Below are 26,086 nucleotides of genomic sequence, written 5' to 3' on the forward strand. Positions count from 1 at the left end.
CACCTTTACAGAGACCTGAGTGTATTCGGCTCTACACCCCTCCTTTCATACTGGCCCCAGTAAAGGACAAGCAAACAGAACTGGGAGAAACCTTTGGAGAAGCTGGCCAGAAGTACAACGTGCTTTTTGTGGGCTACTGTTTGTCCCACGATCAGAGATGGCTCCTTGCATCCTGCACAGACCTGTACGGGGAGCAGTTAGAAACCTGCATCATTAACATTGATGTACCCAACAGGTAAGAACCAAGCTGGTCGATTCATGAGTTCCAAATGTGGCAGTAAAGACTTGTTGCAGGTGGGTTTTAGCTTTGTTTTCCCTTCTTTCTCAATTCTAGAGCTCGCAGGAAAAAGGGTTCTGCCCGCAGACTTGGCCTTCAGAAACTCTGGGAATGGTGCCTGGGACTTGTGCAGATGAGCTCTTTGCCATGGAGGGTTGTAATAGGCCGTTTAGGAAGAATAGGACACGGGGAATTAAAAGGTAACATTAGCATTTTTTAGAGTCTGAAACTGAATTTGAAGCTTTAGTTTTTCAATAACGTCAAGTGTCTGTCCGTGTTTCTGGAAGAAAACCAAAATATTTTGGAGTTCCTCTGTATATTCTATATTAACAATGTACAGTTTGTACCACACACTGTGATGTGTAAAATACAAATCTGTGTTGTGCAGCAAGAGCTGTTCTAGACAAACCCGTGTCCTCTGTCCCCTCAGACTGGAGCTGTTTGCTGAGCCGCCGGAACCTGCAGTCCCTGAGCAAGAGACTCAAAGACATGTGCAGGATGTGTGGGATCTCTGCTGCAGACTCTCCCAGCATCCTCAGTGCATGCTTGGTGGCCATGGAACCACAGGGATCCTTCATTATCATGCCAGGTATTGGGGGAACTCTCTCTCATTTTGGCACAGGAGCTGCTAGTGCAGGGTTTGAGGAACTGAGGAAACACTTGGTCTGTCCCCACAGATTCGGTCTCGACGGGCTCCGTGTTCGGGCGCAGCACCACCCTGAACATGCAGACGTCCCAGCTGAACACCCCCCAGGACACGTCCTGCACCCACATCCTGGTGTTCCCCACGTCTGCCTCTGTGCAAGTGGCATCCTCAACGTACACCACTGAGAACCTGGACCTGGCCTTCAACACAAACAATGGTTCGTGCCTTGGCTTTGTTCTAATGAGCCATTTCCATTGCTGTGGAAGATCACTCATTTCAGAGTGCATTGTCATATCCTGTGCATAGGGAAACTGTAGGAACTCACTGCTCTTGTTCTTTTTCAAGATGGAGCAGATGGAATGGGAATCTTTGACTTGTTAGACACTGGAGATGATCTTGATCCCGATATTATAAATATTCTTCCTGCATCCCCTGGTGGATCCCCCGTGCATTCTCCAGGGTCCCACTACCCCCATGGAGGTGATATGGGCAAGGTAACTATTGCAGTAAATGCAGCTCTGTGTGTTTTGTCTGCTTTTTCTCCATCTGCTCACTTCCTTTTGTGGAACGAAAAGTTGTGAATCGCTTGGCTTGTCATGTAACGCTTGGATATTTCAAGATGCTTTGTGTTTCAAAAGCTGCAGATAATTTCTGCCCAGTTGGTGCTCTCCTGACACGAAACCATTCCCTGTTGTGTTGCAGGGTCAAGGCACAGACCGATTGCTGTCCACGGAATCCCACGATGAAGTCACCAATATTCTGCAGCAGCCACTGGCCCTCGGCTATTTTGTGTCAACTGCCAAAGCAGGTCCATTGCCTGACTGGTTTTGGTCAGCGTGTCCTCAAGCACAAAATCAGTGTCCCTTGTTCCTTAAGGTACCGTACAGCCGCCGTCCTGCAGGGATCAGAGCTGGGAACTGGGTGTTCCAAACAAAGGCACTGCTTGTCTCTTGCTCTGCTTTGCTTCAGGAGAGGTTGGATGTGAAATTCTTGAGATTCGGCTTTTTGTCTTCGCTTTTTTTTTTGAGGGAAGAGAAATGAGTGATGGAAGTAGCAAACGTTGTGGAGGGTCTGGTTTGCTCCTGGTTTCCTCACAGTGGTCTGGGCTACAGGATTTTGTAGGAACAGGCTGAGTTTCTGGACAGAGCTCTGGTTAAGGCTGGACCACTGTGGGAAGTGGTGGTACAGAGGAAGGTACACAAGTGCGAGATCATGTCTCATTTGCACTGGGTAAAAAAGTACTAAATGCATCTCTTTCTGTATCACACAAAACATAAAAGCTGTTTTTTCCACGTTGGCTGTTGCCAAGTTATAGCCACTATAGTGTCTGTCTGGGTATTGTCTGATCCCCTTATCTTTTTATGGCACAATTGAGACATCCTTGGCACATGGAAGGCCATCCATGGGTATACAGAGAAACTTTCTGTATTAACATTATTCACTTTTGACACAAATCAGCATCTAATACTCTGCTTTGTTTTCTAATGACACAGATACATCTTCTGCAGCCTTGTTTGTGTCTAGATTAGCAGTTCCTCTTGGCCTAAGCTCAGCTGTGGCTTTGGTGTAGGGTATTATTTTGAAGAGGGGATTTATTATTTACACTAGACAGTTGTAGATATGACCTATAAATAGACCAGTCCCATGGAAAGCAACTGAATTTCCAAGTCTGTACGTTACCACACATCTTGGGCCACTTGAGTGGCTTTTTTAATAATCACTTAATGCAGCAAAGGGATTAAAAAAACAAACCTAAAATATGTTGCACTAGCAGCACTGTGCTTTCAGGAGAGATCTGTGTGAGTGAATCTCAAGGAAACCTTTATATACTGATAATTCCTTGTTGATGGTTTAGGGATAAGGTTTGTTTTGGCTTGTGTGTCAGAGAGAGAAGGTGACTGCAATGTGGGGGGAAGAAAATACGGTGTAGTTGGACAGGGCAGTAACTTCTGGTTTCCTTCTTCCTTCTCAGGCCTCTTTGCACCTCCACGTGCCTTCAGTGCAATCAGACGAGCTACTCCACAGTAAACACTCCCATCCACTTGATTCTAATCAAACTTCTGATGTGCTCAGGTATGTACAGTGGGTCACCTGCAAAGAGAGGGTGCCTTTCATTTCAGTGCTGCTGCAGTGAAGCTCCATGTCTGTGTGCCTGGCTGTTAGTTTTTTTGTGCTGCTGATATCCTCAGTGCATCCCAGAGCCAGGGAAATCACTGTGCTTTGAGTGATTATGTGTCACAGAACAGTGGAGTTAAAACCAAACATCTCTAAGCCCTTCTTTAACTAGTCAGAGTTGAGTACAACTGAAAATGTCTGAAAGCCACTGAATTTCTCAAATAGAAGAGCAGTTTGATGTCTAACACAGAAGGCAGTAATAGTTAAGCCAGAATCTTGTGGAAAATCTGAAATGCTGAAGGAAGGAGCCCAGACTCATGTAAACAAACATGGGACACTTGTTGAGAAAACAACAGATTATTTTCCTTTGTATTTTTTTAAATATATGAACCTCTTGACATGAATTAAGCAGAGACAATTACAATGACAGCTTTCCACTGAAAGCAAGTTTAGCTTTGAGCTGCTTGTAATAATTGGGAAGACATGTTATTTCAGAATGTTGGCTAAGATACCTCATGTTTTTAGTGCCAAAGAAGCTGGATTATAGTAAATTAGGGCTGTGAAATCCCGGTGAGAGAATCTGTTGGCCTGACAGCAGGTTGTTTGTTTTTCAGGTTTGTTCTGGAACAGTACAATGCACTCTCCTGGCTAACCTGTGATCCTGCAACCCAGGACAGACGGTCATGTCTCCCAATTCATTTTGTGGTGCTGAATCAGTTGTATAACTTTATCATGAATATGCTGTGATCTTCATCTGAATTTTGCAAGACAAAAATGAGGAAAAGGGATATTTCACTGCAGGACTAAGTTATAATTCTTCTCAGTGCAACTTGTTTGTGATGGGGTATGAATCTTGTTACTTCCAACAAATATTGTTTTGACCTGTGAGAGGGGCAGCCACCGCCCTGCTGTCTGTGAGTCACTGACTATGGGGGACGCTTCAGAATGATGATCAGAAAGTGTATTATAACATTTTTAGTAGCAAAATTAACCATTTTTCCCCAGCCACAGTATTTGTGAAGAGTAATGAGCCATAGTACCCAGTCATGGTTAATGAATTTTAAAAGCATGGAGATGAGAAGAAATGTGAGGAACAATTAAGTTTCAACCTATGGCTTCAGAACATCAAGATGTTCTTTTATTGGATAATAGTACTTAGTATTCAAAAATGCCTGCATCTCTTATTTATTGTAAGTTTTTAAATGTATAAATTGTCTTATATTTCTTAACCTCTTTTATAAAAATTTTCCTAGAAGGTTTATACTGCCTTCTTGCTTTAAAGCAATTGGTCTAAAATATATGTAATCGTCTTAATTAAAAGTTGCAGTAGGTTGCTTTTAGAGTATTATTTTTTTGTAAGGGGTGGGTGGGGACAGTAAATTTGTATTGTCTTGATGTACAGTTTAATGGGGATAGAGGGGTTAATGTCCATACCATTGTGTGTGGGGGATTTACAGCTAAGCTGTAGTTGCAGAGTACATGTACAGTAATGAAGTTCACTGTGTTTATATAAATTGAAAAGGTACCGGGTCTTACAGCATTTTATATCACACCTTTCCAGAGTAACAATGGCAATATATAAGTGATATTGTAGGTGGTTTAACTTGTAGTGAGAATAAAACGAATAAACTCTTCAACTGAAGTTTGTGTTATGGTTCAGGGCTGTGGCTAGATTCTCAGATCCACTTCCAGGAACACGAGTTTTAATATTCCAGGAATATCTGTTGTGCATCGTTGTTCCCTGGATATTCTTGGCGCTGTGCTCGCCGCATTGGTCGCTCCCACATTTGCGATGAACCGCGAATCTGAGGCGGAACACACGGGAAGCTCTGCCCTGATCCAAAGTCTCCTGTAAAGGCTGAAATTTAGCCCAGCTCTAGCCATTGCACAAATGCAAAAATAGTCAATCTTGACTTTAAGATTGGTGTGTGTTTAACTAAAATGTGGTGTATATAGATTCTCAGTGAATTCTGGTATTCAGATTTTATTCCACTAGTAAAACAAACAGCACGAAACCCTGAACATTTTCCTTTCCCATGTCCTTTTGGCACTGTGGGGAAGGTCCCAAGTATCAGTGTCTGGCCTTCCCCGGGTCCCGTTTTCAGGCTCTGGCTGGGGCGTGTGCCAAGGAGGCTTTGCCCTCTCCAAGGAAGGGACTGACAAACCACAAGGCTTTCCTAAACGTCTCCCTCCAGCTACAGCCACCATTTTTTCTCAGTAGTTTCCTTCCTTTTTCCTAGCACATGCCAAATGTCTGATGCTGCTCTAGAATAGCCCCTACGGGTGCTGAAGAGCAGCTGCAGATGCTTTTTCTGGGTTCCTTATCTGACTGCCAGATGAAAAACTGAACTCCTGCAGCGCTCACGGGAGCCTGTCACGATATAACCCGTGTCCTGGGTCTTAATACTGTCTGTCTCTGGTTTAAACCTGTAAAGGAGCAAGTTTTAAGATCCATTTGTGCACCTGCTGTTAATCCTCCACAAGGAAGAATTTTGCTTGCATTTACCAAACCTCCTGTGCTCATGAAAACTCTCGTTTCGTAAATGCAAAATCCCTGCCTGGGCTGCTTTTTCGTACCAACAGTCTCCCTGAATCGTGTACATACAATACGAGCGACTTTTTGGGGTTTGTATAAAGAAGTTGTACAATTGGGGACGAAAATTTTCGGTCGTTTCTTCAGGACAACACGAGTGCAATCAGAAGTTTAGCCTATTTTGATAAATAGAGTTCCAAACTGGGTCTGTCCATGACTTTATCTCGGTGACGCGCCGCAGATTAAACGGCACATTATTGTCTTACAGAAGGTTTTCTCTCATTTGGCTGAGATTTTTTGAAGTGGAAAAGTGCTCCTAAAACTGGAATTTTCCAAGTGTATGTCCTTTTTTTTTTTTCTTTCGAGCTTTGTTGCTAAGTGGTCATTTTTAACCCTGGCTCAGTTAACCAGGTTCCAAGGGCTGGGTTTTGGTGTGGCTTTGTTTGTGTTTAAAGCTGACTTGTGTTCCTAAAGGTAAGTGAATCAGCTTCCTGAACGTTGGTGTAACTGTATTCTGTTACCTGGACCAGCCTTCCCTGTGAAACTCTCCTACTGTGAAAGCTGCCAGTTTCCCACTCCCCACCTCAAATGCAATTAAAGTAAATGATAATATTATAACCACTATGAAAGATTAGAAGGGCCATTTCTGGAGTGATAGTCCCAGCCGGCACTGTACATATCAAACCTGCCAGCACCGTGGAGCCAACTACTATACTGGGCATATTTTGTTGTTAGCTACTTTCATTTAACTATTTTAAGTGCACATAATAGCTGGTGTATAAATAAAATTGTCACAATCCAGTAACTCGGGTTGTTTAGCAAGTACAAGCTTAAACAGTTGAAAATTTCAGCTACAGCTTTTCAAAGTGGTCTTGCATGAAAATGTTCCTGGCAGTGCTTTTAAGTAGCTGTGGAGGTTTATCTCCTCCAGTGAAAAAAGAAGCTGAGGTCCTTCCATTCCAATTAAAAAGGTGTATTTTTACCCAGATATGACTGTATTTAAGCCTTTTAGTCACCTTCGACTCACTACTCTTTGAATCAGGTTTCTGAAGACCCTGTTGCTCGACCAGCAAGGCCACCAGCTGTGCTTGTAACAACCCTTTTAAAGTAGCTGTAACATTTAGATCTTTCTAACACTCTCTGAAATAATTAAACATGAATGGATTTATAATTAAATCCTCAGCTATGTTCTTACCTAGCTGTCAGTTATTGTATTTCTATATTTACCTCGGATGGTAATTTTAACTTCGTGTGTTGCTATGAAGACTTGCCGATGTCTTTAATCAAGCACTATTTGTTAATACTGTAATATCAAAATATTACGTCGCATTATTTTAAAGCTTTCAAAAATAAGAGTAAAACCTTTAAAAAAAAAAAAAAGCTATTGCACCATATAATTTGCTGCACAACAGTATGGCACCGCATATCAGCCTGTTTGGGTAGTAATGCTGCATAAACCTTGTTTTGAGCTGGGTTTCTTTGGAGAATTCATTCATTAAGGTGACATTGTACAGCGTTACTGTCTCGCAACCTCCAGCTGGGAAGGTGGTTTTCTTTTATTATGGTTTTTGTTGGTTTGTTTGTTGGTTTGTTTTTGTTTGGTTTTTTTTTTAATTAAAGGACCCAGGACTATGCTTCGTACTTAAAGGGGTTTTTTTATTATTATTTGTGGGTGTACTTTTTATTTTCAGTGGAGTAAAGCTTAATTTACAGTAAAACTGGATTTGGGACCTACCACAATCCTCAGGGTCACTTTTTCAGGACGTTACTCATCGAGCTTTAGGTTTTTCCGAGTCAACTGGACGTGAGGACCTCGCCGAGTGCCGGGCTGGGAGGACGCAGCCTGTGGCCTCGTGACTGGACATGTCGCCCCTCTGGCACGGCTGGACACACCGGGGAGCTGCTCCAACGCCCCATGGCACGGCTGGACACACCAGGGAGCTGCTCTGGCACAGCTGGATGCACTGGGGAGCCCTTCCAACACCGCTCTGGCACGGCTGGATGCACTGGGGAGCCCTTCCAACACCGCTCTGGCACGGCTGGACACACCGAGAAGCTGCCCTGACACCCCTCCAGCACAGCTGGACAGGTCCAGGAGCTGCTCCAACACGGCTGGACAGGTCCAGGAGCTGCTCCAATGCCTCTGGCACAGCTGGATATGCCGGGAGCCGCCCTGGCACGGCTGGACATGCCAGGGAGCCTCGCACAGCCCTGTGCCCTGGGCCGAGCCGCCGCCGTCGTGCTCATCGTGACAAACACAGAAATAAAAAGCGATTTAAAGGAACAAACACTATTGCTGCCGAATGCCATAAACACTGAGTTGTACAAAATTGTGATCGAGGAAATGAAACGTTAAAAAAAAAAAAGGTTTATACTTTTTAAAAAAAACCAAAAACCAAAAAACAAAAAAACAAAAATAATTTCAAATGGAATAAATTATTCATGAAGCCTTGATTGTGGTGTGGGTTTTTTGCGGGGGCAGCGCACCCTCAGCCTTGCTCCTCTTCAGCCTTCCTGCCCTCAGCCCTCCTGTCCCTCAGCCTTTACCTCCCTCAGCCTTCTCCCCCCTCAGTTCTTCCTGCCCCTGAGCCTTCTTCCCCCTCAGCCTTCCCGGCCTTCCTCCCTCAGCCTTTTTCCTGCCCCTCATCCTTCACTCCCCTCAGCCTTCCTTCTCTCTCAGCCCTTCCCTCCTGCAGCCCTTCCCACCCCTCAGCCTTCCTCTCCTCAGCCCTCCCGCCTCTCAGCCCTTCCCGCCCCTCATCCTTAACCCTCCTCAGCCTCCCTCCTCCCTCAGTCCTTCCCTCCCCTCAGCCCTCCCGCCGTGGCGTCACTTCCCTCTTCCCCCGGTAGTGCGGGCGGTGGCGGCGGGCGCGGGAGCCGTGAGGGAGCTGCGGCCGCCGCCATGTCCGACTGCTCGGGGCTGCAGTTCGTGAGCCCCTACGCCTTCGAGGCCATGCAGAAGGTGGACGTGGTTCGCTTGGCCGCGCTGAGCGACCCCGAGCTGCGGCTGCTGCTGCCCTGCCTGGTGCGGATGGCGCTGTGCGCGCCCGCCGACCAGAGCCAGAGCTGGGCGCAGGACAAGAAGCTGATCCTGCGGCTGCTGTCGGGGGTCGAGGCGGTGAACTCCATCGTGGCGCTGCTGTCCGTGGACTTCCACGCGCTGGAGCAGGACGCCAGCAAGGAGCAGCAGCTCCGGTAACGCGGAGATCTGGAGGCAGCGCTGTGCGGCTTTTCCAGCCCTCACAGTTGTTGCTGCCCTTCATGTCCCTTGATGGTCTCTTAGGAAAGCCCCGGGGGTTGACAGGGAGCGGGGTTTAGTTGTCTGTCCTGGGACCTTCTCTGCCGGCTCCAGCCCTCACGGTGGGTGAGGGTCTGGGATGCGCTGGGAGCTGCCCCGGCTGGGCAGGATCTGGGAAGGCTGTGAGGGATTGAACAGACAGGTCATGTGGATGCACTTCCCTGACTGTCTGTGCTGCCGGGGAACAGCAGCACTTCAAATTTTGATAAGCTACCAAATTAGGTTTCATGTGCTGCACTTATAACACTCCTTCTTGGTCTTTGTCGTGATAGAAGAGATCCCTTCAGAATTATGTCCTTCCTTTAAGCGAGGACATTTCTACGTTTGCAGAAACATTTCATAGTTGTTAATTGTGTGTCAGGCACAAGCTGGGAGGTGGCAGTGGAGAAAGCATCCTGGTGTCCCAGCTGCAGCACGGGCTGACGCTGGAATTCGAGCACAGCGATTCCCCTCGGCGGCTCCGGCTGGTGCTGAGCGAGCTCCTGGCCATTATGAATAAGGTAAACTTGTCCATGTCTGGATGTCTGTAGAGTTTAAGGTGGTGAAAATGCGCTCTGGATAGGTTGGCGAGATGTTGGTTGTTTCTGGTGCTGGTGTGAGCACTCTTCAGTCCTTACCTGCTTCATCAAGACTCAAAGCCTCAGTCTTATTAAACAGTGGCTTGTGATTAAATTCCTTGTGAACCCACTTTCCTAGAGGAAGTCTTTCTTCCTCAGAACAAACCAAGCCTTTGCTAATGTGATACAGACTCTGTAATAGGCTGTACTCAAATATAATGTGATTTGGTGATGTATCAGTGCAGAAATCATATTTGAAAATGAAATTATGACTTGTCTCCATCCAGTTCTTTGCCTCTATTGCAGTGTGGCATTAGCCACCATATTTCACTTGTCTACCCCAGCATTTTATTTTCCTTGTGTAAACTTAGGAAGTTTTTAGAATTGTCAGTGAGCTATTTCTCCTTCTTCTGTGAAGAAGCAGTGATACCATCCATACTGAAGTATTTCCAGTAGTAAATATTTCTTACTGTAGACACTTCTCCTGCTTGTTCCGTGTTGATAGCTGTACATTTTTGACAGTTTTTAATCTATTAAATCCGCTGGATTTAAAGCAGATTTAGACAAATCACTTCATAGAACCCAGTCAGTGATGATAAATATATTGTCTTGCAGGTTTCAGAATCAAATGGCGAGTTTTTTCTCAAATCTTCCGAGCTCTTCGAGAGTCCCGTTTACCTGGAGGAGGCAGCAGATGTTCTCTGCATTTTGCAAGCAGGTTGATATTCTGTATTTACTGTGTTTTTTGACCTCTTACAAGTGTAACAAAATAACTTTTGGAGCCATTGTGAGAATTTCAGGTTAATCTGAGCTGTGCAGCTCTTTGAAAGGGTGGCAGATCACAGGTTGATTGTCCACTCCTTATTTCGGGCGGGTTATTTAAATGTGTATTGAAAACAAGGTTTCACTTGTCTTACAGTGAAACATTGTGACTTCTAACACCCTCTTTTCATGCAGAGCTGCCCTCCCTGTTGCCCATAGTGGATGTGGCTGAAGCTCTGCTGCACGTTAAAAACGGGGCCTGGTTCCTGTGCCTTCTGGTGGCCAATGTCCCTGACAGCTTCAACGAGGGTGAGTCACAGCTTCTGCTTGTCCAGCTCCTGCTACAGGTCTGAAATGATCTCTAGCAGTACAGTTAATTCTCTAAACCACATGTTGTCCATATTTGAACTGGAGAGCATTTGGCTTGTGAAGTATGATTTGAATGCATTTACACCCAGAGGTGCTGATGGATTGCCCTGCCATTATGTTGATTGCCATTTTTTGCAGCCTGCTTGTCACAGCTTTTCACCTGTAGGTTAGTTAAAAAGGCTGGGACTACAAAGCTGCTCTAGCCTTGCTGACAGTTCTTGTCCCTTGCACTGAGACATTTTATTGATGGTGCATGTTTGGCATCCCTTGCTTGGCACTAAGATTTCCTACTCCAGGACTGCCAGGTGCCCAGGTTACATTAGGAAAGGTGTGAGTAGTAACTGGGTGATGCATAAATCTCTAATGACCCTGTAATTTATCTGGGGAGAACGACCTTGTTCTGCTTCTAGAATGCAGCTCATGAGTTCTTGCCCAAACCAGGCTTGTGTGGCCCAGCTAATAAATCATGGTGAGCTGAACAGAACAGCTTGGCTTGGTGTGTTTGTGTTTATCACAGGATGGTTTGGGTTGGAAGGGAACTGAAAGACATTTAGTTCCAACACTGACACCTTCCACTATCCCAGGTTGTTCCAAGCCCCGTCCAACCTGGCCTTGGACACTTCCAGGGCTGGGGCAGCCACAGCTTCTCTGGGCACCCTGTGCCAGTGTGTGGCTTTCTGTTGGAAAGGGCAGGTTTCCTGACAGCTCCTGTTGGATATTTAAGTCTGCAGAGGTTTGATTAAGAACGGGGAGCGGCAGGACGAGGAGAGTGTTGGAGGCCGGCGGAGAACAGAAGCCCTTCGCCATCTGTGCAAGATGAACCCTTCCCAAGCTCTGAGGGTCCGGGGCATGGTGGTGAGTCTGGCATGAGAACCATAACTATGACCCCTGAATTAAAAATAAGAGCTTTATAACCAACAAAGATCATTTTATCTAGGTGGAAGAGTGCCACCTGCCAGGTCTTGGCGTGGCTTTGACCTTGGATCACACCAAAAACGAATCTTCAGATGATGGAGTGAGTGACCTGGTGTGCTTTGTCAGTGGGCTGCTGCTTGGAACAAATGCAAAGGTTCGAACTTGGTTTGGGACTTTTATCCGAAATGGCCAACAGGTATGAACATCTTTGGATATTCTGCTTTAACAGATACATTCAGGTAGCTTGCTGAAACCCTTCTGGCTGCGGGCACCCATATTTGTCTGAATGCACATAAATCCTGTTTAAGGAGGAACCTTTACAGGGCAGCCTCCTCTTATGGGACCATCAGGTCTATAAATGGTGTCCCTGAAGGCAGCAGCTGTTTGGTTGTTCCTCTGAGAGGTTTTTAGGCCTGGAAACCGGGGAACTGTGTGTTTGTAATGTTTGCCTGATAAACATGTTCATCCTCAGTGTTCACAGCAGGAAGGTGCACCTTGACTTGCTTAGTTGACTTAGTTAAAGCTTGTGTTTTGGTGTAGGAAGCTGTTGTGGTATGATCACGTGTTGCCTGTCACCCTGGTACTGAAAACTGTAAAAAAAAATAATTAAAAGAGAGCAACCTTGACCTCATCATTACGGAAGCTCTTTGTAATACATCGACGGGATGAGTTTGGTGTTGTTTGGGATGGATTTCATGTGCTCGTTCTCATCTTTTAACCTCTCACACAGAGAAAGAGAGACAATATCAGTTCTGTGCTGTGGCAGATGAGGAGGCAGCTGCTCCTGGAGCTCATGGGGATCCTGCCCACGGTCCGCAGCACCCACATCGTGGAGGAGGCCGACGCCGACACGGAGCCCAACGTGTCCGTGTACTCGGGGCTGAAGGAGGAGCACGTGGTGAAGGCCAGCGCCTTGTTACGCCTCTACTGCGCCCTCATGGGCATTGCTGGGCTCAAGTAATGACCCTTCTCTTGCTCTGGGGTTTGCTCAGCTCTGTCTGTCACGTCTGTTCCTATCTCAGCAGAGGTTCAGGGCTGTGGGCACTTCTCTCCTGAGCTGTGTCTCAATGCCATTGACACGGCAGCACTCACCAGTCTCAGTGCCAGGGGAGGCTCTTTATTGCTGCCAGTTCACTTCCGCAGACTACTTAAAATAAGTCTAAGCCCACATGGTTGGAGCAGTGTGGAGAAGAGAAAGTAGCTGATTGTTCTGTCATTGTACGAATTTTGAATTTCTATTCCTTTTACTTTTTCAGAGCGTGCTAATGTAACATCTTTACATATTGCTAGTTTGAATTTAAGTATTTTGTACTGCTAGGCAAGATGATATCCTGGGGGAGTTTTCCCACTGTTGTTGTGTCTTAACAGAGATTTTTATGTCTTAAAGTCCAGCGAGAATTACCAGCTAATGTCGATACTCATTGATAGCAACCTGATGAACAGATTCAATAACAGGGAAAATTCAGTCTTTAACCACTGTGATGAGACTGGAAATACTTTGACTGTTGAATTGAATCACAGATTGAATTTGTTTTGTTTTCTGTCCTGTCCAGGCCAACTGATGAAGAAGCTGAGCAGCTCCTGCAGCTCATGACCAGCCGCCCTCCTGCAACTCCTGCTGGTGTCCGCTTTGTGTCCCTGTCCTTCTGCATGCTCCTGGCCTTCTCCACCCTGGTCAGGTACCTCCCAGTAAAGCAGGAGCTTTGTAAGGGTTTTACTGGTTTAGCACCATTCAGCTGCACAGTTTTTCTCCTCTAATTTTATATAAATTTTTATATAGTTTTTGTATAAGTCTCTGTATGTTGATGGAAGGGATTTGTCTCACTCTGTAGTGAGTAAAGGGATATTTCCCTCTGTTCTCCCTCTTGTTTATAGCAAATCTTTTGAGAGAAGGGGATTAGCTTAGTTTAAGATTTAGTTTTTGAAGACTGAAGCAGGCCTGACTAGCTCACTTTTCCATGGAGCAAGTTGATGGCTAAATTCTTTAAAGACCTTGTTCAAAAGAGAAGCAGTGCAGATATTTAAGGGGTGTAGCTCTCTGCTGGCTGCATTCCAGCCAGGAAGTTCCCTGGCACTTGGACTGACCCTTGTGCCAAATATCACTGTAATCAGCTGTTGGATGCTGAAGAGAAAGTGGCAAAAAGTCTCCTGGAAGGCTCCTCAAATACTGGCTTTTCTGGTAGTAATTGTGATTCAAATGCAGGCTGGATTTTTTTTTTTTTTTTGGAAAATGACCTTTTATGGCTTTCCTTTTTGCAGCACCCCAGAACAGGAGCAACTCATGGTGATGTGGCTTAGCTGGATGATAAAGGAAGAAGCCTACTTTGAAAGGTGAGAGCAGGCTTGTTTTGTTTTAATGGTTGCAGTCATCTCACATTTACTTGTGTCCTGTTGGAAACTAACTCTTCCCCTTTGTTATCCTCAGCATTTCTGGTGTGTCTGCTTCCTTTGGAGAGATGCTTCTCCTGGTGGCCATGTATTTCCACAGTAACCAGCTCAGTGCCATCATTGACTTGGTCTGCTCCACCTTGGGAATGAAGGTTAAAATCAACTTTTTACCCTCTTTTTATGCTTTTGTTTTTCCTTTAGTTTTGATAGAAAGAACTTTAGGTTGGCTGTTATACTTAAAGCAAAGATAACCTGAAAAAAATAGGTAATTATCCAGTAATTCCTCTGGAAGAACTTTAAGTTGCTCCTGTCTCTGGATGCAGAGGAATGCTGTGATAAAAGTGTCTCCAAAAAGTACTGACTTGTTCAAGTCATTATTTGCAAGAAATGAACTCTTTAGAAGATGAAGTAGTTTCCAAACTGAGCTGCAAACTTTTAATTTTAAGTGAATAAATATATATATAATAATTAATGTCAGGAAATTACCAACAATTTACTCTCATGAAAAATGTCTTATCAAAGGTAAAAGCTGGGTAGGGAGTTTTTAGGATAGGGGAGACATGTAGTGATGAACTTGTGACATTTTTAAATGTTTTTCTTTGACACTTGAAGTATAGATGTGAATGTTTTCCTGGTATCTCAGTTTTAAAAGGCTAAAAGTCACCAGTTTATAAAATAAATTTGCAGTCCTTGCTTATGAGAAAGCCAAAACTTGCACTTCTGAGTAGTTTGTTCCTTGTTTCAGATTGTTATCAAGCCCAGCTCGCTCAGCAGAATGAAGACAATCTTCACACAGGAGATTTTCACTGAACAGGTATTTTCAGCCTAAGGGGTTTTTTCCCCCCCCCACCTTCCCTTTTTTCCTTTCCATTCAACTTCCAAACCACCAAAAATAAGGAAATGGCAGGACAGGCTGTGGCTGTGTGACTCTGTCCCCTGGTGCCCTGGGGGGAGGTGGATCTCTGGGGTGTTTCTGTGTTAATTGTCCCTTCCCTGCAGGTTGTCACAGCCCACGCAGTGCGAGTGCCCGTCACGGGCAGCCTCAGTGCCAACATCACTGGCTTCTTGCCCATCCACTGCATTTACCAGCTGCTCAAGAGTCGTTCCTTCACCAAGCACAAAGTGTCCATTAAGGTAGGACCTTCCTTTTGTTTCAGTTCAGAAGTCTGAGTGTTAAGGAGGTTTTTTGGTTCAATCACAGGAGCAGAATTCTTGATCGATCTTATACCCCACTACCATGTAATTTAAGGAGGATCTGTGTATTTTGTTAGGGTGCTCAGCTGTAGCTCTGTAATCCAGAGACCACAACTGAGAGAAGTGAAAAATAATAAATTCATTGTCTCTCCCCCCCATCTGTGGTTAATAAAATTTTAGAATGATTTTCCAGCCAGGACAAGCTTTATTTGTGAGTCTGTCCAGAGCAGGGTCCAGGATACACAGCTTATGACCAACTCAGAACTGATAGTACACTTTCAAAGTCAAAGCCTCATTTAGTTATAGTTTTTGTGACTGGTTGAAGGGGGAGGTACTTGCAGGCAAACCAAACTGCCCTCCAGCTTGGCAGCCACTCATGCCATGGGATGTTCTCTCCTAGGACTGGATCTATCGGCAGCTCTGCGAAACCACCACCCCTCTGCACCCTCAGCTGCTCCCTCTCATCGATGTCTACATCAACTCCATCCTGACTCCTGCATCCAAATCCAACCCAGAGGCCACCAACCAGCCTGTCACAGAGCAGGAGATACTGAATGTTTTCCAGGGCCTCTCTGGGGTAAATGATTTGTTTGGTTCTTTGTTGTGCTTGGGTGTGAAGGTGTGGTTCAGGATTTTGTGTGCGATCGACGCATTCTCTAAGTCCCTTCACTTTTGTCTTTACTGCTACAGTGATAATCACGTGTTTTGAGGTGAATCTTGTTAGTGCCATGTTCATATCTGTGGGTAAATCCCTGTTTTGTTAAGGATCAGGAGTGCAGCATGACCTTTGTGTGTGGTTTTCTGCCCAGGGGGAAAATGCCCGTCTCACTCAGCGCTACAGCATCACCACCCAACTGCTCGTCCTCTACTACGTCCTGTCCTATGAGGAAGCACTTCTGGCCAACACAAAGATTCTGGGTACGTGTGAGAGCATCAGGGGGAGGCAAATTAGCTGGAAATCAGATGCTGAGGGAGGAAAAATTAACAGTGCTCTCAGATTCAAGCATAAAAAGTTGAGATTCTTGTGGTAAATACGTTGATTTAGAAATCCAGGAGATAAAGTTTCTGCTAAGACTCTGTGGTTGAGTAATTTGTTTTCCAGATGAAAACAAGGTCCAACCTGGCCAAAAAGTTACTCGAAATAGTTGTGACCATCTAATGGAAACAGGAAAAATTAAAAAAGACTTCTTAATTAATTGAGATCTTCATTTATTCACGTGTCGTCAAACTTGCTCACACATTTCTTTAGGTTTGTAGTTGATGATGCTGGATGATCCTTTTTTTTACCATTGAAACTGAAATTCTACCAGAATATTGTGTGGTTTATTGACAGAGTTAAACTCCAGTGAAAACAGAATATTTATATCTGGTGGGTGTATTTACAAGCCCTTTTTAGGGGGTAGAACTTCCAGTAGTCACCAGTTCATGCTATTTAAGAAAGCTTGAAATACTATAAAGTCAATTAGAGTTCTCCCTGCATTTATAACTTCCACCTCATGACAGGCTGTTGTGTGTCCTGACAGTTTGAATTCCAGGTACCAACTGATAACCATTTTTTTTTAAGAATAAAAAACCTTGAATAAAAAAAGAGCAGATTTGAGCTATGATCTCAAAATCAGTTGGGCTTGGTCACAGACACTATAGAAATACCGAGAACAAATCTAAATATCAGGGAAATCTTCAGATGGGAATATTCACAGAAACAGTTTCCTGAAGAGCTTATTTTAATACTTTGACAGGAACGAGGTGTTATTTGGGATTTTCTCTATTTTACCTGGATAATATAGAGATAAGTGCTATACATGTTCACTTGTTTCCAGCTGTAACTGGTTTCTTGTCCTGTTCCCTCACAGCTGCCATGCAGAAGAAACCCAAGTCTTACTCTTCAGCATTAATGGATCAGATTCCAATCAAGTACCTCATCAGGCAGGCACAGGGGCTGCAGCAGGAGCTGGGAGGTAAATCTGTGTGTGAAGGTCTGATGTGCATGAAAAGGGAGGCAGAAAGTGTTTCCAGCTCAGTGGCTGTTGCTTCTTTCATAGTTTGCCTTCCTTTCCCTTTCCTTTAAAACCTGTCAGTAACTAGAGAGATTACAGAGCTGTTGGAAGAGTTACAGTGAAAATGGGAGAAGGGATTCTTTTTAGAGTAGGTCTTACCTACCTAGGGCAGGTTTTAGAGTAGGAATTGCCCGAGAATGTTTAATTATTCCAGACTGAGTTACTAGAGATGACTTTCCAAAAGGTAACTCTTCCTCTGTTGGCATTGGAATATCAGGCTGTGAATGTGCAAACTCCTTGAGCTTCTTGGCAGTGATTCTGTGGTTGAATGTGTTCAGGTGGAAGGTGCAGCTGCTCAGATCTAAGCTGTGAACTCTTTTGATGCCCCCCAAGGTTTGCACTCTGCTCTGCTGCGACTCCTCGCCACCAACTACCCCCACCTGTGCATCGTGGACGACTGGATCTGTGAGGAGCAGATCACAGGCACTGATGCCTTGCTGAGGAGGATGCTCCTCACCAACATGGCCAAGAACCACTCTCCCAAACAGCTCCAAGAAGGTAAATAGCTTCATTTGAAGTTCACTCTCTCCGAATTCGTTGGAGCGCGGTGGATTTGGAAGCGCGTTGGTCATACTGCGTTCCTAAAACCCAAACGTTCTGCTGGCCAGCAGAAAAAATGTCAGAAGTCCAGTTTTACCAGGATCCCGTTGTCTTTGCTTTCCAGCTTTTTCCATGCTGCCTGGAAATCACACCCAGCTGATGCAGATCTTGGAACACCTGACCCTTCTCTCAGCTGGGGAGCTGATCCCGTACGCGGAGGTGCTGACGTCCAACATGAATCTCCTGCTGGACACTGGGGTCCCTCGGGGCATCCTGCAGGCTGTCAACAAACTCTGGATGGTCCTGAACACTGTGATGCCCAGAAGGTGGGAACAAAACACTGCTTGGTTCCTTGTTGCAGATAGAATCATAGAATCATAGAATGGTTTGGGGTGGAAGGGACTTCAGAGATCATCCAGTTCCAACCCCTTTCTGTTTTAAAAATAATGACACAATGCCCTTACCTGAGAAATTGGAGGTTGTGACTGAGTGGAATGTGTTGGAGCTGCATTCCCTTTTGTTCTGTTGCAATTTTGAACCTTTGCATTTAAAAGGAAGGTGGTTCTTGTTCCCAGGCAGAAGGAAGTCACCAGTTGACTTAAAATACAGGAGTATGGTTTTATAGTGTGTATTGTTTATGATGAATTACTGATGAAACATGAACTTACTTTGGTAAAAACATGCCTTTCTTTGTGAAGTAGGTGCTGTATTGCAGTGAAAACAGTTTGGTTGCTGTAATTCCAGTAAATCAGCTGTATCTTGGTTATATGCAAGGGCTGCAAATGAACTGTGGGCTGTTTGCTCCTTGATAGGCTTAGAAAAATACAGCTGTGATCAGTGAATGTCCAGATACTTCAGGGATTCCTTTTCTTTTATGGACTATCTACTAAAAAACCCCATGAAAATATTCTCCTTTTAGGTTGTGGGTGATGACTGTTAATGCTCTGCAGCCCTCAGGAAAAATAGTCCGACAGCAGAAATACACCCAGAATGATCTGATGATTGACCCCCTGATCGTCCTGAGGTGTGACCAGAGAGTCCACAGGTGAGTGTCTCCCTCCCTGAGCTTCTCCTGTTCTGTGGTGCCACACAGCCAATGCTGAGCATAAAGGTGTCTCACAGGAAACTTAGAAAAGCTCTCAGTACTTCAGAACATCTCTTCAAACCAATCCCATGAGGTTCAGTGTGTCCTGCTGTCCACTGAGTGTCTTGTTGGACAGCCTCACACCCAGCTGTGGCTTGGGAACGTTGGGCTTTGGCCACAGGCCTCCATTTTGGCTGTGGGTGTGTGGGTCTGTGGCCCAGGGCCACTGCAGCAGGTTTGAAATGGCGGCTGCCACGTGCTGGGACATCCTCCCACCTCCCACTGTCCCTGCCACCCCTCTGGGGCCCGTGGGTGGCCCATCTTTTTGGGTGCCATTTTCTGCCAGTGGGTGCCTGATGGATGTGACAAAAGCAGATTTGCTTCATTTCCCCAGGAGTTCTTAGCAGTTCTTAGGAATTGGTTCCTGCAGATGTCAGGGGGGCCAGAGGAGGAGCTGTGGTGCTGCTTTATGGCTCTGCTGCAGAAGGATAAACTGAGAACTGAGGTAGTAAAAATGATCATAACCAATAGCAATGCACCAGCTTTTAAGGAGAACGTGGAATAATGCAAACAATGAGTCACAATTCGTGAATTACAACTTTGCTTTTTCACAGTAATGAAGAAAATGGCATCTGTTGTTCTAAAAAGGATGGTTTTAAATGTCCTTTAGCCCCTGACTTTATTCCTTCTGTGTTCTAGTTCACGTTTCCTGTCAGTTGTGGTTTATTTCCCCCCTTTTTTATTATCCTTTTGGTCATAATAAATGGCTAATAGTCAACTTGATTTGTTTTTCATACTCTTGTTTGTATGCATCTGTCCCCCCTTGCCCTTTAGCAACTGAGCTGTGCATCCAATTTTCATGTGAGTTGCTCCAACTCCTCTAGTTTTTGAGTTTCTGTTAATGACACCTGTCATCCCCAACCCATGGGTGAAATATTTAAATGTGTGTCCCTTCAGCCCTGGATGCAAATTGAAAATCCTACATTTCTCCATCTGTTTGGGAGATTTATAGTGCAGTGTGATCTCAAAACTCTCAGTGTTATGGAAGCAGTTCAGAGCTGCTCTGCCTTATTTCCCCCCATCATTCAGATAATTATTTTCCCTTATTTTATGTACATCTGACCCTTCTCAAGTTTTCTTTGTCCATCAGAAGTGAGGCCCTCCAGCAGTTCCTTGTGCTGGCAGAGGGTGTATTTACATGTCTGTGCATGAGGGAAGTGGGACTGAATGGAAGCTTCTGCTGGATCAGGAAAAGCAGCTTTACTGTGAACCAGACTCCCAGAGGAGCCCTTGGGAGTGCTTTTAGTTTGTTCATGCTATCACTGTTTATTGTTCTGCCTACTGAAATGTCTTTATTTTATCCTGTGTTCCCGTATCAGGAGCCCTCCCCTGATGGATATAATTTTGCACATGTTGAATGGGTATCTCCTTGCTTCCAAAGCTTACCTCAACTCTCACCTCAAAGAAACAGCAGAGCAGGACATCAGGCCATCCCAAAACAATGCAATGGGTCCAGAGGCCCCAGAAGTTACAAGAGAAGAATTAAAAAATGCTTTGCTAGCTGCTCAGGTAAGGGGGGAGAAATGGATATCAAGCCATGTGAGGAAAGACAGTGGTAAAACAGAAATAGGAAATTAAAAAGGGAGGCATTTGATTTCTTTTTTTACCAAATTCTGTTACCATGGAAAACTGCCTCTGTATTCAGGTTGTTAAACATTTTGTTTTTCCCATACCCTGCTCTGAAGCACTGTGTTGGTTTTACTGCTCGGACAGTGGTTTTTCTGTTGGAACAGAAGAATTCTGCTTCCCAGCCCTTTTGCCTTCTTGCTTGTGTTATCCAGAGGCTCTTTCTGTCCTTGGGTTTGGAGAAGTGAAACATGAATAAATGTGACAAACTTCTGCCTGATCATCTGGCCAGTGTTATTGCAGAGCAGCAGCAGCACTGTGGAGTGGGAGGCTGGAGAATGCTTCACTTCCTGAGCTTCACCTCAGGGGGATTGTTGAGGAATCCTGTTCCACAGGCAGCCTGTGCATCCCTCTGTCTGGAAGAATGTCACATGTATAGTTCCCTGTCACATATATGGCTCCTGTTATAATATGATTTTTGAGTTAATAGGAAGTTTTATATTTAAATGAGCAGTGTGGTCTCCCTTGAATTCTGTGAATTACATGGCTTATTTTGTCTGCTCTGGATGCTTTAAAGGCCCACTTGATATTTAATTTTTAAACAGCACAAGATTCCATTGAATTTACCCTTTTGATTAATGAATATGATTATCTGTTGGATTTGAGCTTTTTTTCTTGGGAGTCTTGATTGAGATAAAGGGTTGAGGTTTTTTCTAACATTCTACAAGATTTATGATTCTTGAGCTGAGCGTTTTCATTCTACATTTAAAAATTCTACAGCCAGAAATCCTGCTCACCTGACAACCTTCTGTTTCTTAAATTATCATTACTCTGTGCTTGATTTTTCTTATTTCACTGGGGGGGTTTTCATGCTTGTTCTGTGGCTTATTTTCTCCCCAGGACAGCGCTGCTGTGCAGATCCTTCTGGAGATCTGCTTGCCCACCGAGGAGGAGAAGGGCCAGGGCAGCAGCTCGGATGATTTGCTGCTGGGTGCCCACAGTCCCACGGGTGCTGAGGCCGAGGAAGAGGAGGGTCTGCTGTGTAACCTGAGGGAGGTGCAGTGCCTCATCTGCTCCTTGCTGCACCAGATGTACATCGCTGACCCCAACCTCGTCAAACTCGTGCACTTCCAGGTCTGCCTCGCGCTGCTTCGGTTCTGTCGTTGTTCCTCAGGTCAGGGAAGAGCCAAGTGAAGTGGTCACAGGTGCTGGATGCTGTCCTTGTGTTCCTCAGGAATGATAACAACCCACTTCTCCCACCAAATTTCTAAATTTCTATTACTTATATTTCCTCCCTGTTTCAGTGTTTGGACTCAGTTGTAGGGAGAAGGGAGCACTTAAACTGCTTGTTCCTCATCAATAAACATGTACTTCGTTTGTACCTCTGCTCTTTTTTATAGTTTGTCCATCTAGGCCAAGGAAAACTGGCCTAATCATCTTCTAATTACTTGTTCCACATCTTTTTGTTCCACATCTTCTGTGGGTTATTTCTCTGGCCACGTGTTTAAATCAGTGTTCCCATTATTCAAAACTAATTTGGCTTCCAATGTAAACATCTTATCTTTCCTTTTTGTTAGGGCACAGTTTATCTCTGTGGAGTGGAAGGAGGAAGGTTGTCCCTGCCAAAGCAGCTGTGCACCTTCAAAAAAAAAAAAAAAAGAAGAGGGGAAAGATTAGCAATTTTTAAAATATAAATGTGTTTTTAATGCATGTTAAATTGCTCCTTGCCAGATGGCACACTCTTTACAAGGAGTTAATTTGCCTTGACCTGGAACTGATTAAGTACTAAAAAAGTCATTATGGTGCAGTTGTGAAATGAGGAAATTGGGGCTGATGGTGAAGTTTGGAACATGGGAAAGACAAGGAAGGAAAGGGTCACTGCAGTCTGGTTGTATCTGGGGAGTGGAGGGAGGGTTTCTGTGCAAATAATACACTGAGTGTTGAGGGCAAAGAACTGATCTGGTCCCTGGGTTTGTACCCAGCCTGTGACACATTGACACATCTCTTTCCTTAACCACACAGGGCTATCCATGTGAACTGCTGGCACTGACAGTGGCAGGGATTCCATCCATGCACATCTGTCTGGATTTCATTCCAGAGCTCATTGCCCAGCCTGAACTTGAAAAACAGGTACTGTGCAGTCACCTGGTTTGGGAATCACTGTGGGTAGTTAATCCTGAGGAGAGAAAACAGTCACTAAAAACATCCTGTTCTAACTTGCCTGGGCTATCCAAGTAACATTTGTAGCATTTTCACCTTAAATTAAAGGCCTGGCATTGTAGGTAACTGGAATTTGTTGCGCTCAAAATTCCTCTGTTTCTGTATAGAATCATGGAATGGTTTGTGTTGGAAGGGACCTTAAATATAATTTAATTCCAACCCCTCCTACCATGGGCAGGGACACCTCCCACGAGGCCAGTTTGCCACATCAAGCCAACTTTATAGTTTATTTCATCCCTTCTCAGTACTAAGTTCCTGCTGATGGGAAGACACTAAAAGGAGAACACACCAGACCTAAACAGCTTTTTTGGGTTGGAAGTTGTTTGTTGCTTTGTTGCTCACCATTAATGTTGGAACAATTTGTGTCTGTAGGGGAGAATCTGAAACACTAACACTGTCACTTTGATTAATGTTATATATGTGTGGGTTATTTTTTTTAATATTAGCAGGGAAAAAAATCACCATAATTATTATTAAGGCTTTTTCAGCTTTGATTTCTTGGTAAAACATAGAATATTTACTAACTTGTAAGTTACGTGAAAGTGCAAGCAATTTGTAACTTTATTGCTTATTTCTCTTTTTGCCAGATATTTGCCATCCAGTTACTTTCCCACCTGTGTATCCAGTATGCACTGCCTAAATCCCTCAGTGTGGCTCGTTTAGCCATCAACGTGATGGGAACCCTGCTCACAGGTGAGTGCTCCAGCAGCCCCCAAATTCCTCCTTGTCCGAGCCAGGATGTTTTGTCTCAGCTGAATGCAGTTTTGTCTAAATGCCACTCTTGTGGCAATTAACACTGTAAATGTAACAACAGTTTTTGACAGGATTTTTATAATAATTTTGTTTTGCTTGCCCGTGTCCTCCTCTGTGGCAGTTCTGACCCAGTCGAAGCGCTACGTGTTCTTTATGCCAACCCTGCCTTGTTTGGTGTCCTTCTGCCAAGCCTTTCCTCCCCTCTATGAGGATATTATGTCTCTGCTGATCCAAATAGGACAAGTTTGTGCCTCTGACGTTGCTACACAGACACGAGACTTCGACCCCATCATCACTCGTAAGTCAAGTGCCTTTATTTCACAAATAACATCGTGGTCCCAGGGGGAAACCTGTGGTAATGTTTGAATAGTTTGAGTGTGCATGGGATTTGCTGCTGTTCCCTTTTAAATACAGAAGGAGTAGGGACAGATGGCTTTACTGGATTGATGAGAGAATTTAGAGGTTACAGGGGCTGAAAGTACTCATTTGTTACTTTTCCTTCTCTTTTAATTCCCTGCCTGTATCATTACAAGATGGATCCCTGCATGCAAGTGTTGTGCAGAGAACTTGCCCTCGTAGGCTAAGGATTAATGACATGAGAAGTGGCCACTGGTTTTTGGAACACAAGGGCATCTCAGCCCCTCAGCTGAGGCACAGTGGCCCTGGAAATCTTCCCCATCTGTTGGAAATGCAAAGTCAAAGGAGCTGCCTGAAGTCTTAGACATGGTGTGGTTGGATAAACCCACAGTGATTGTGTGAGCAGGGATTGGCTGTTTTACTTTCTCAGTTGATCTTGAGCAGGTTTTTGTCTTTTTTTTTTTTTCTGTCTAAAGACAAATGCTCTGCTCATGTAATAAAAGGTCCCCTGCTGCTGTCTGTGCTGGGATATTCATCCTGAAAGAATTGAAAAGGAATATAAAAAACCCCAAAGCAGTCAGACATAAGTAAATGACAAAGAAATTCTGTATTATCTCTAGAAATGACCTGTGGAGTGAAGCCTGGTGAATAAAATAGTGATGGCTCAGATTTGCAATCTCATCACATGTACCTGTCTTAGGGGTGTAAAATAACGACTTTCAATACTTACTTTATTTATTTAGATGTACTTTGCTGCTTCTACCTTATTTTCCAGGTCTCCAGCAACTGAAGGAGAAACCACATGATCTCTCAGGACTTTGTAAAGACTCCTCTACCAAAAGCTGGTCCAGGGACGTGGCAAGCCTGGACCCCGACGTTCGGCTGTGCCAGTGTGTGGAAAACACCATCATTGAGATCATTAACATGAGTGTCAGTGGGGTTTAGGAACAGCTCAAGTTAGTTTGGAGCTTGTCCCACTGTCCACAGTGCCTAAATTTGGAGAAAGCTGTGAAAGTGCACTGAGGAGCTGGAGCAGAAATCCACGTTTTTGATCCATTTGATTCAGTTACGGCTGAGGAGAAAATTCTTTCCAGAGGCTCATGTTGCTTCCAGTGAAAACTTCTGAGGGTGATGGGATCAGGAAATAATTCCCAGTGGAACTGAGAGTGATTTTCAGGTGATACAGCAACACAGCTGAAAGGCTTTTAGGACATTGAAAAGTGAGTATTTAATGTGGTGAGCAAACAGCAAAATGATAGGTAAGAAAACTTGGAGATTCAAATGAGTTAAAAGAGCTGCTGTTCCAGAGCCTTGCAGAGCAAGATGGAATAAAGTACTTTGAGGAATACTTGAAAAAGTGGTGCCAATAACTTGCACCATCACACTGAATGCTTAGAAAATGTTTTAACTCTTTATTTGTGTGTCAAAGTATTGGTCAAAGTTTCAGTTTGTGAGATCAGGAGCTTCATTTAAAGATAACCAGCCTTCACTGAGAGTTTGAAACCGGTCTAAAAGTTGCTTTAAAAAAAAAAGGATTAATAGTAAAAATGAGTTGTATAAATGTGCTTTTTAAAGAATGGGTATTTTTCATGCAACTCAGATGATTTGGGGTTTTTTAACTTAAAAAGTGATGAGAAAGACTTGAAGAAACAAGTGCAGAGCTTTCTTAAGTTGTCACCAGGATAAGACTTAAAAAAGAAATTGGTGTTGAGAATGAGTGTGCAAAGGAATAAAAGAAGGAATGGCCAAACTAGTTCCAGGCAGCTCAGAAAGCCAAATCCTTTGTGCTCCATCTTGGAGTTGGTTGTTCTTTTCCATACGAGGCCTGAGCCCACTGAGGGGATTTTTGTCATCTTACTGTAAATTATGTAAATAATCTAAATGTATGTATTTTTTTCCCTCAGTTCCAAGTGTAATTTTATATGATGTAGTGGTATTTAAATAAAAAGCATTGACTCTACAAAAACTATTAATTTTTTATTTCCATACATTATTTTATTTCCCTACTTCCAACTGTATTTCCAGGGTGTTTTCTGTGCACTGCCCTTAAAACAAGGATGATAATAATAATACTGAAAACAAAGATAATGACAATAATGGTAATAATACCCAATAGTAATAAAACCTGATAATAATAATAGGGGCCAATAATAATGGCCAATAATACAACAAGAGCAATAATAATAATAGATGTAAAATATAATTATATATAATATAAGATAATGTAAAATATATAGTTATATATAATGTAAAATGTATTATAATACAATATAAACAATAAAATACATTGTTATTATTTCTCAAAACGGTTTTCCCCCACTAAACAGGCGGTTGCTTAGCAACGCGCGCAACCCGGAAGCCAACAAGGCGCGCTGCGATTGGCTCCCGGCACTCA

At 44.1% G+C, this 26,086-nt stretch overlaps 2 protein-coding genes across 3 annotated transcripts in view; both read left to right on the plus strand.

Moving 5' to 3' along the window:
* MED13 (mediator complex subunit 13) overlaps nucleotides 1-8,025 on the plus strand; it is a 53,176-nt gene extending 45,151 nt beyond the window's left edge. The window contains exons 23-30 of the mRNA XM_051809814.1: nucleotides 12-235; nucleotides 335-477; nucleotides 708-866; nucleotides 955-1,140; nucleotides 1,269-1,417; nucleotides 1,626-1,799; nucleotides 2,896-2,996; nucleotides 3,653-8,025. Coding sequence (XP_051665774.1) covers nucleotides 12-235; nucleotides 335-477; nucleotides 708-866; nucleotides 955-1,140; nucleotides 1,269-1,417; nucleotides 1,626-1,799; nucleotides 2,896-2,996; nucleotides 3,653-3,785 — 1,269 coding nt within the window. The 3' untranslated portion in view covers nucleotides 3,786-8,025. The remainder of the gene's footprint in view (nucleotides 1-11; nucleotides 236-334; nucleotides 478-707; nucleotides 867-954; nucleotides 1,141-1,268; nucleotides 1,418-1,625; nucleotides 1,800-2,895; nucleotides 2,997-3,652) is intronic.
* A 346-nt stretch (nucleotides 8,026-8,371) lies between these two features.
* Nucleotides 8,372-25,861, plus strand: INTS2 (integrator complex subunit 2). Of its 2 annotated transcripts, none has more exons than XM_051809819.1 (24): nucleotides 8,372-8,766; nucleotides 9,231-9,369; nucleotides 10,042-10,144; nucleotides 10,384-10,497; nucleotides 11,282-11,412; nucleotides 11,495-11,668; nucleotides 12,239-12,429; nucleotides 13,026-13,151; nucleotides 13,732-13,803; nucleotides 13,898-14,012; nucleotides 14,606-14,674; nucleotides 14,860-14,994; nucleotides 15,455-15,631; nucleotides 15,864-15,972; nucleotides 16,908-17,012; nucleotides 17,445-17,609; nucleotides 17,776-17,977; nucleotides 18,571-18,696; nucleotides 20,115-20,304; nucleotides 21,262-21,495; nucleotides 22,384-22,491; nucleotides 23,169-23,274; nucleotides 23,456-23,632; nucleotides 24,467-25,861. In XM_051809819.1, the coding sequence occupies exons 1-24, from the start codon at nucleotides 8,474-8,476 to the stop codon at nucleotides 24,634-24,636; spliced, it is 3,531 nt and encodes a 1,176-aa protein (XP_051665779.1). In that variant the 5' UTR covers nucleotides 8,372-8,473; the 3' UTR covers nucleotides 24,637-25,861. The 2 variants fall into 2 exon arrangements, with proteins under 2 accessions (XP_051665779.1, XP_051665778.1); XM_051809818.1 differs by having other exon boundaries at nucleotides 8,374-8,766; nucleotides 12,203-12,429.
* The last annotated feature ends 225 nt before the right edge of the window (nucleotides 25,862-26,086 follow it).

Source organism: Manacus candei, unplaced genomic scaffold, assembly GCF_025592945.1.
Source record: "Manacus candei isolate 608988 ecotype Guabito, Panama unplaced genomic scaffold, ASM2559294v1 h1tg000076l, whole genome shotgun sequence".
Lineage (NCBI taxonomy): Eukaryota > Metazoa > Chordata > Aves > Passeriformes > Pipridae > Manacus > Manacus candei.

What these genes read in the sequence shown, in the direction of transcription:
- INTS2 (XM_051809818.1), top strand. Translation starts at nt 8,474, where the DNA reads ATGTCCGACTGCTCGGGGCTGCAGTTCGTGAGCCCCTACGCCTTCGAG. An exon ending in CCCTGACAGCTTCAACGAGG is followed by an intron (nt 10,498 to 11,281) that starts GTGAGTCACAGC and finishes TGGATATTTAAG; the next exon opens with TCTGCAGAGGTTTGATTAAG. An exon ending in GAAGAAGCCTACTTTGAAAG is followed by an intron (nt 13,804 to 13,897) that starts GTGAGAGCAGGC and finishes TGTTATCCTCAG; the next exon opens with CATTTCTGGTGTGTCTGCTT.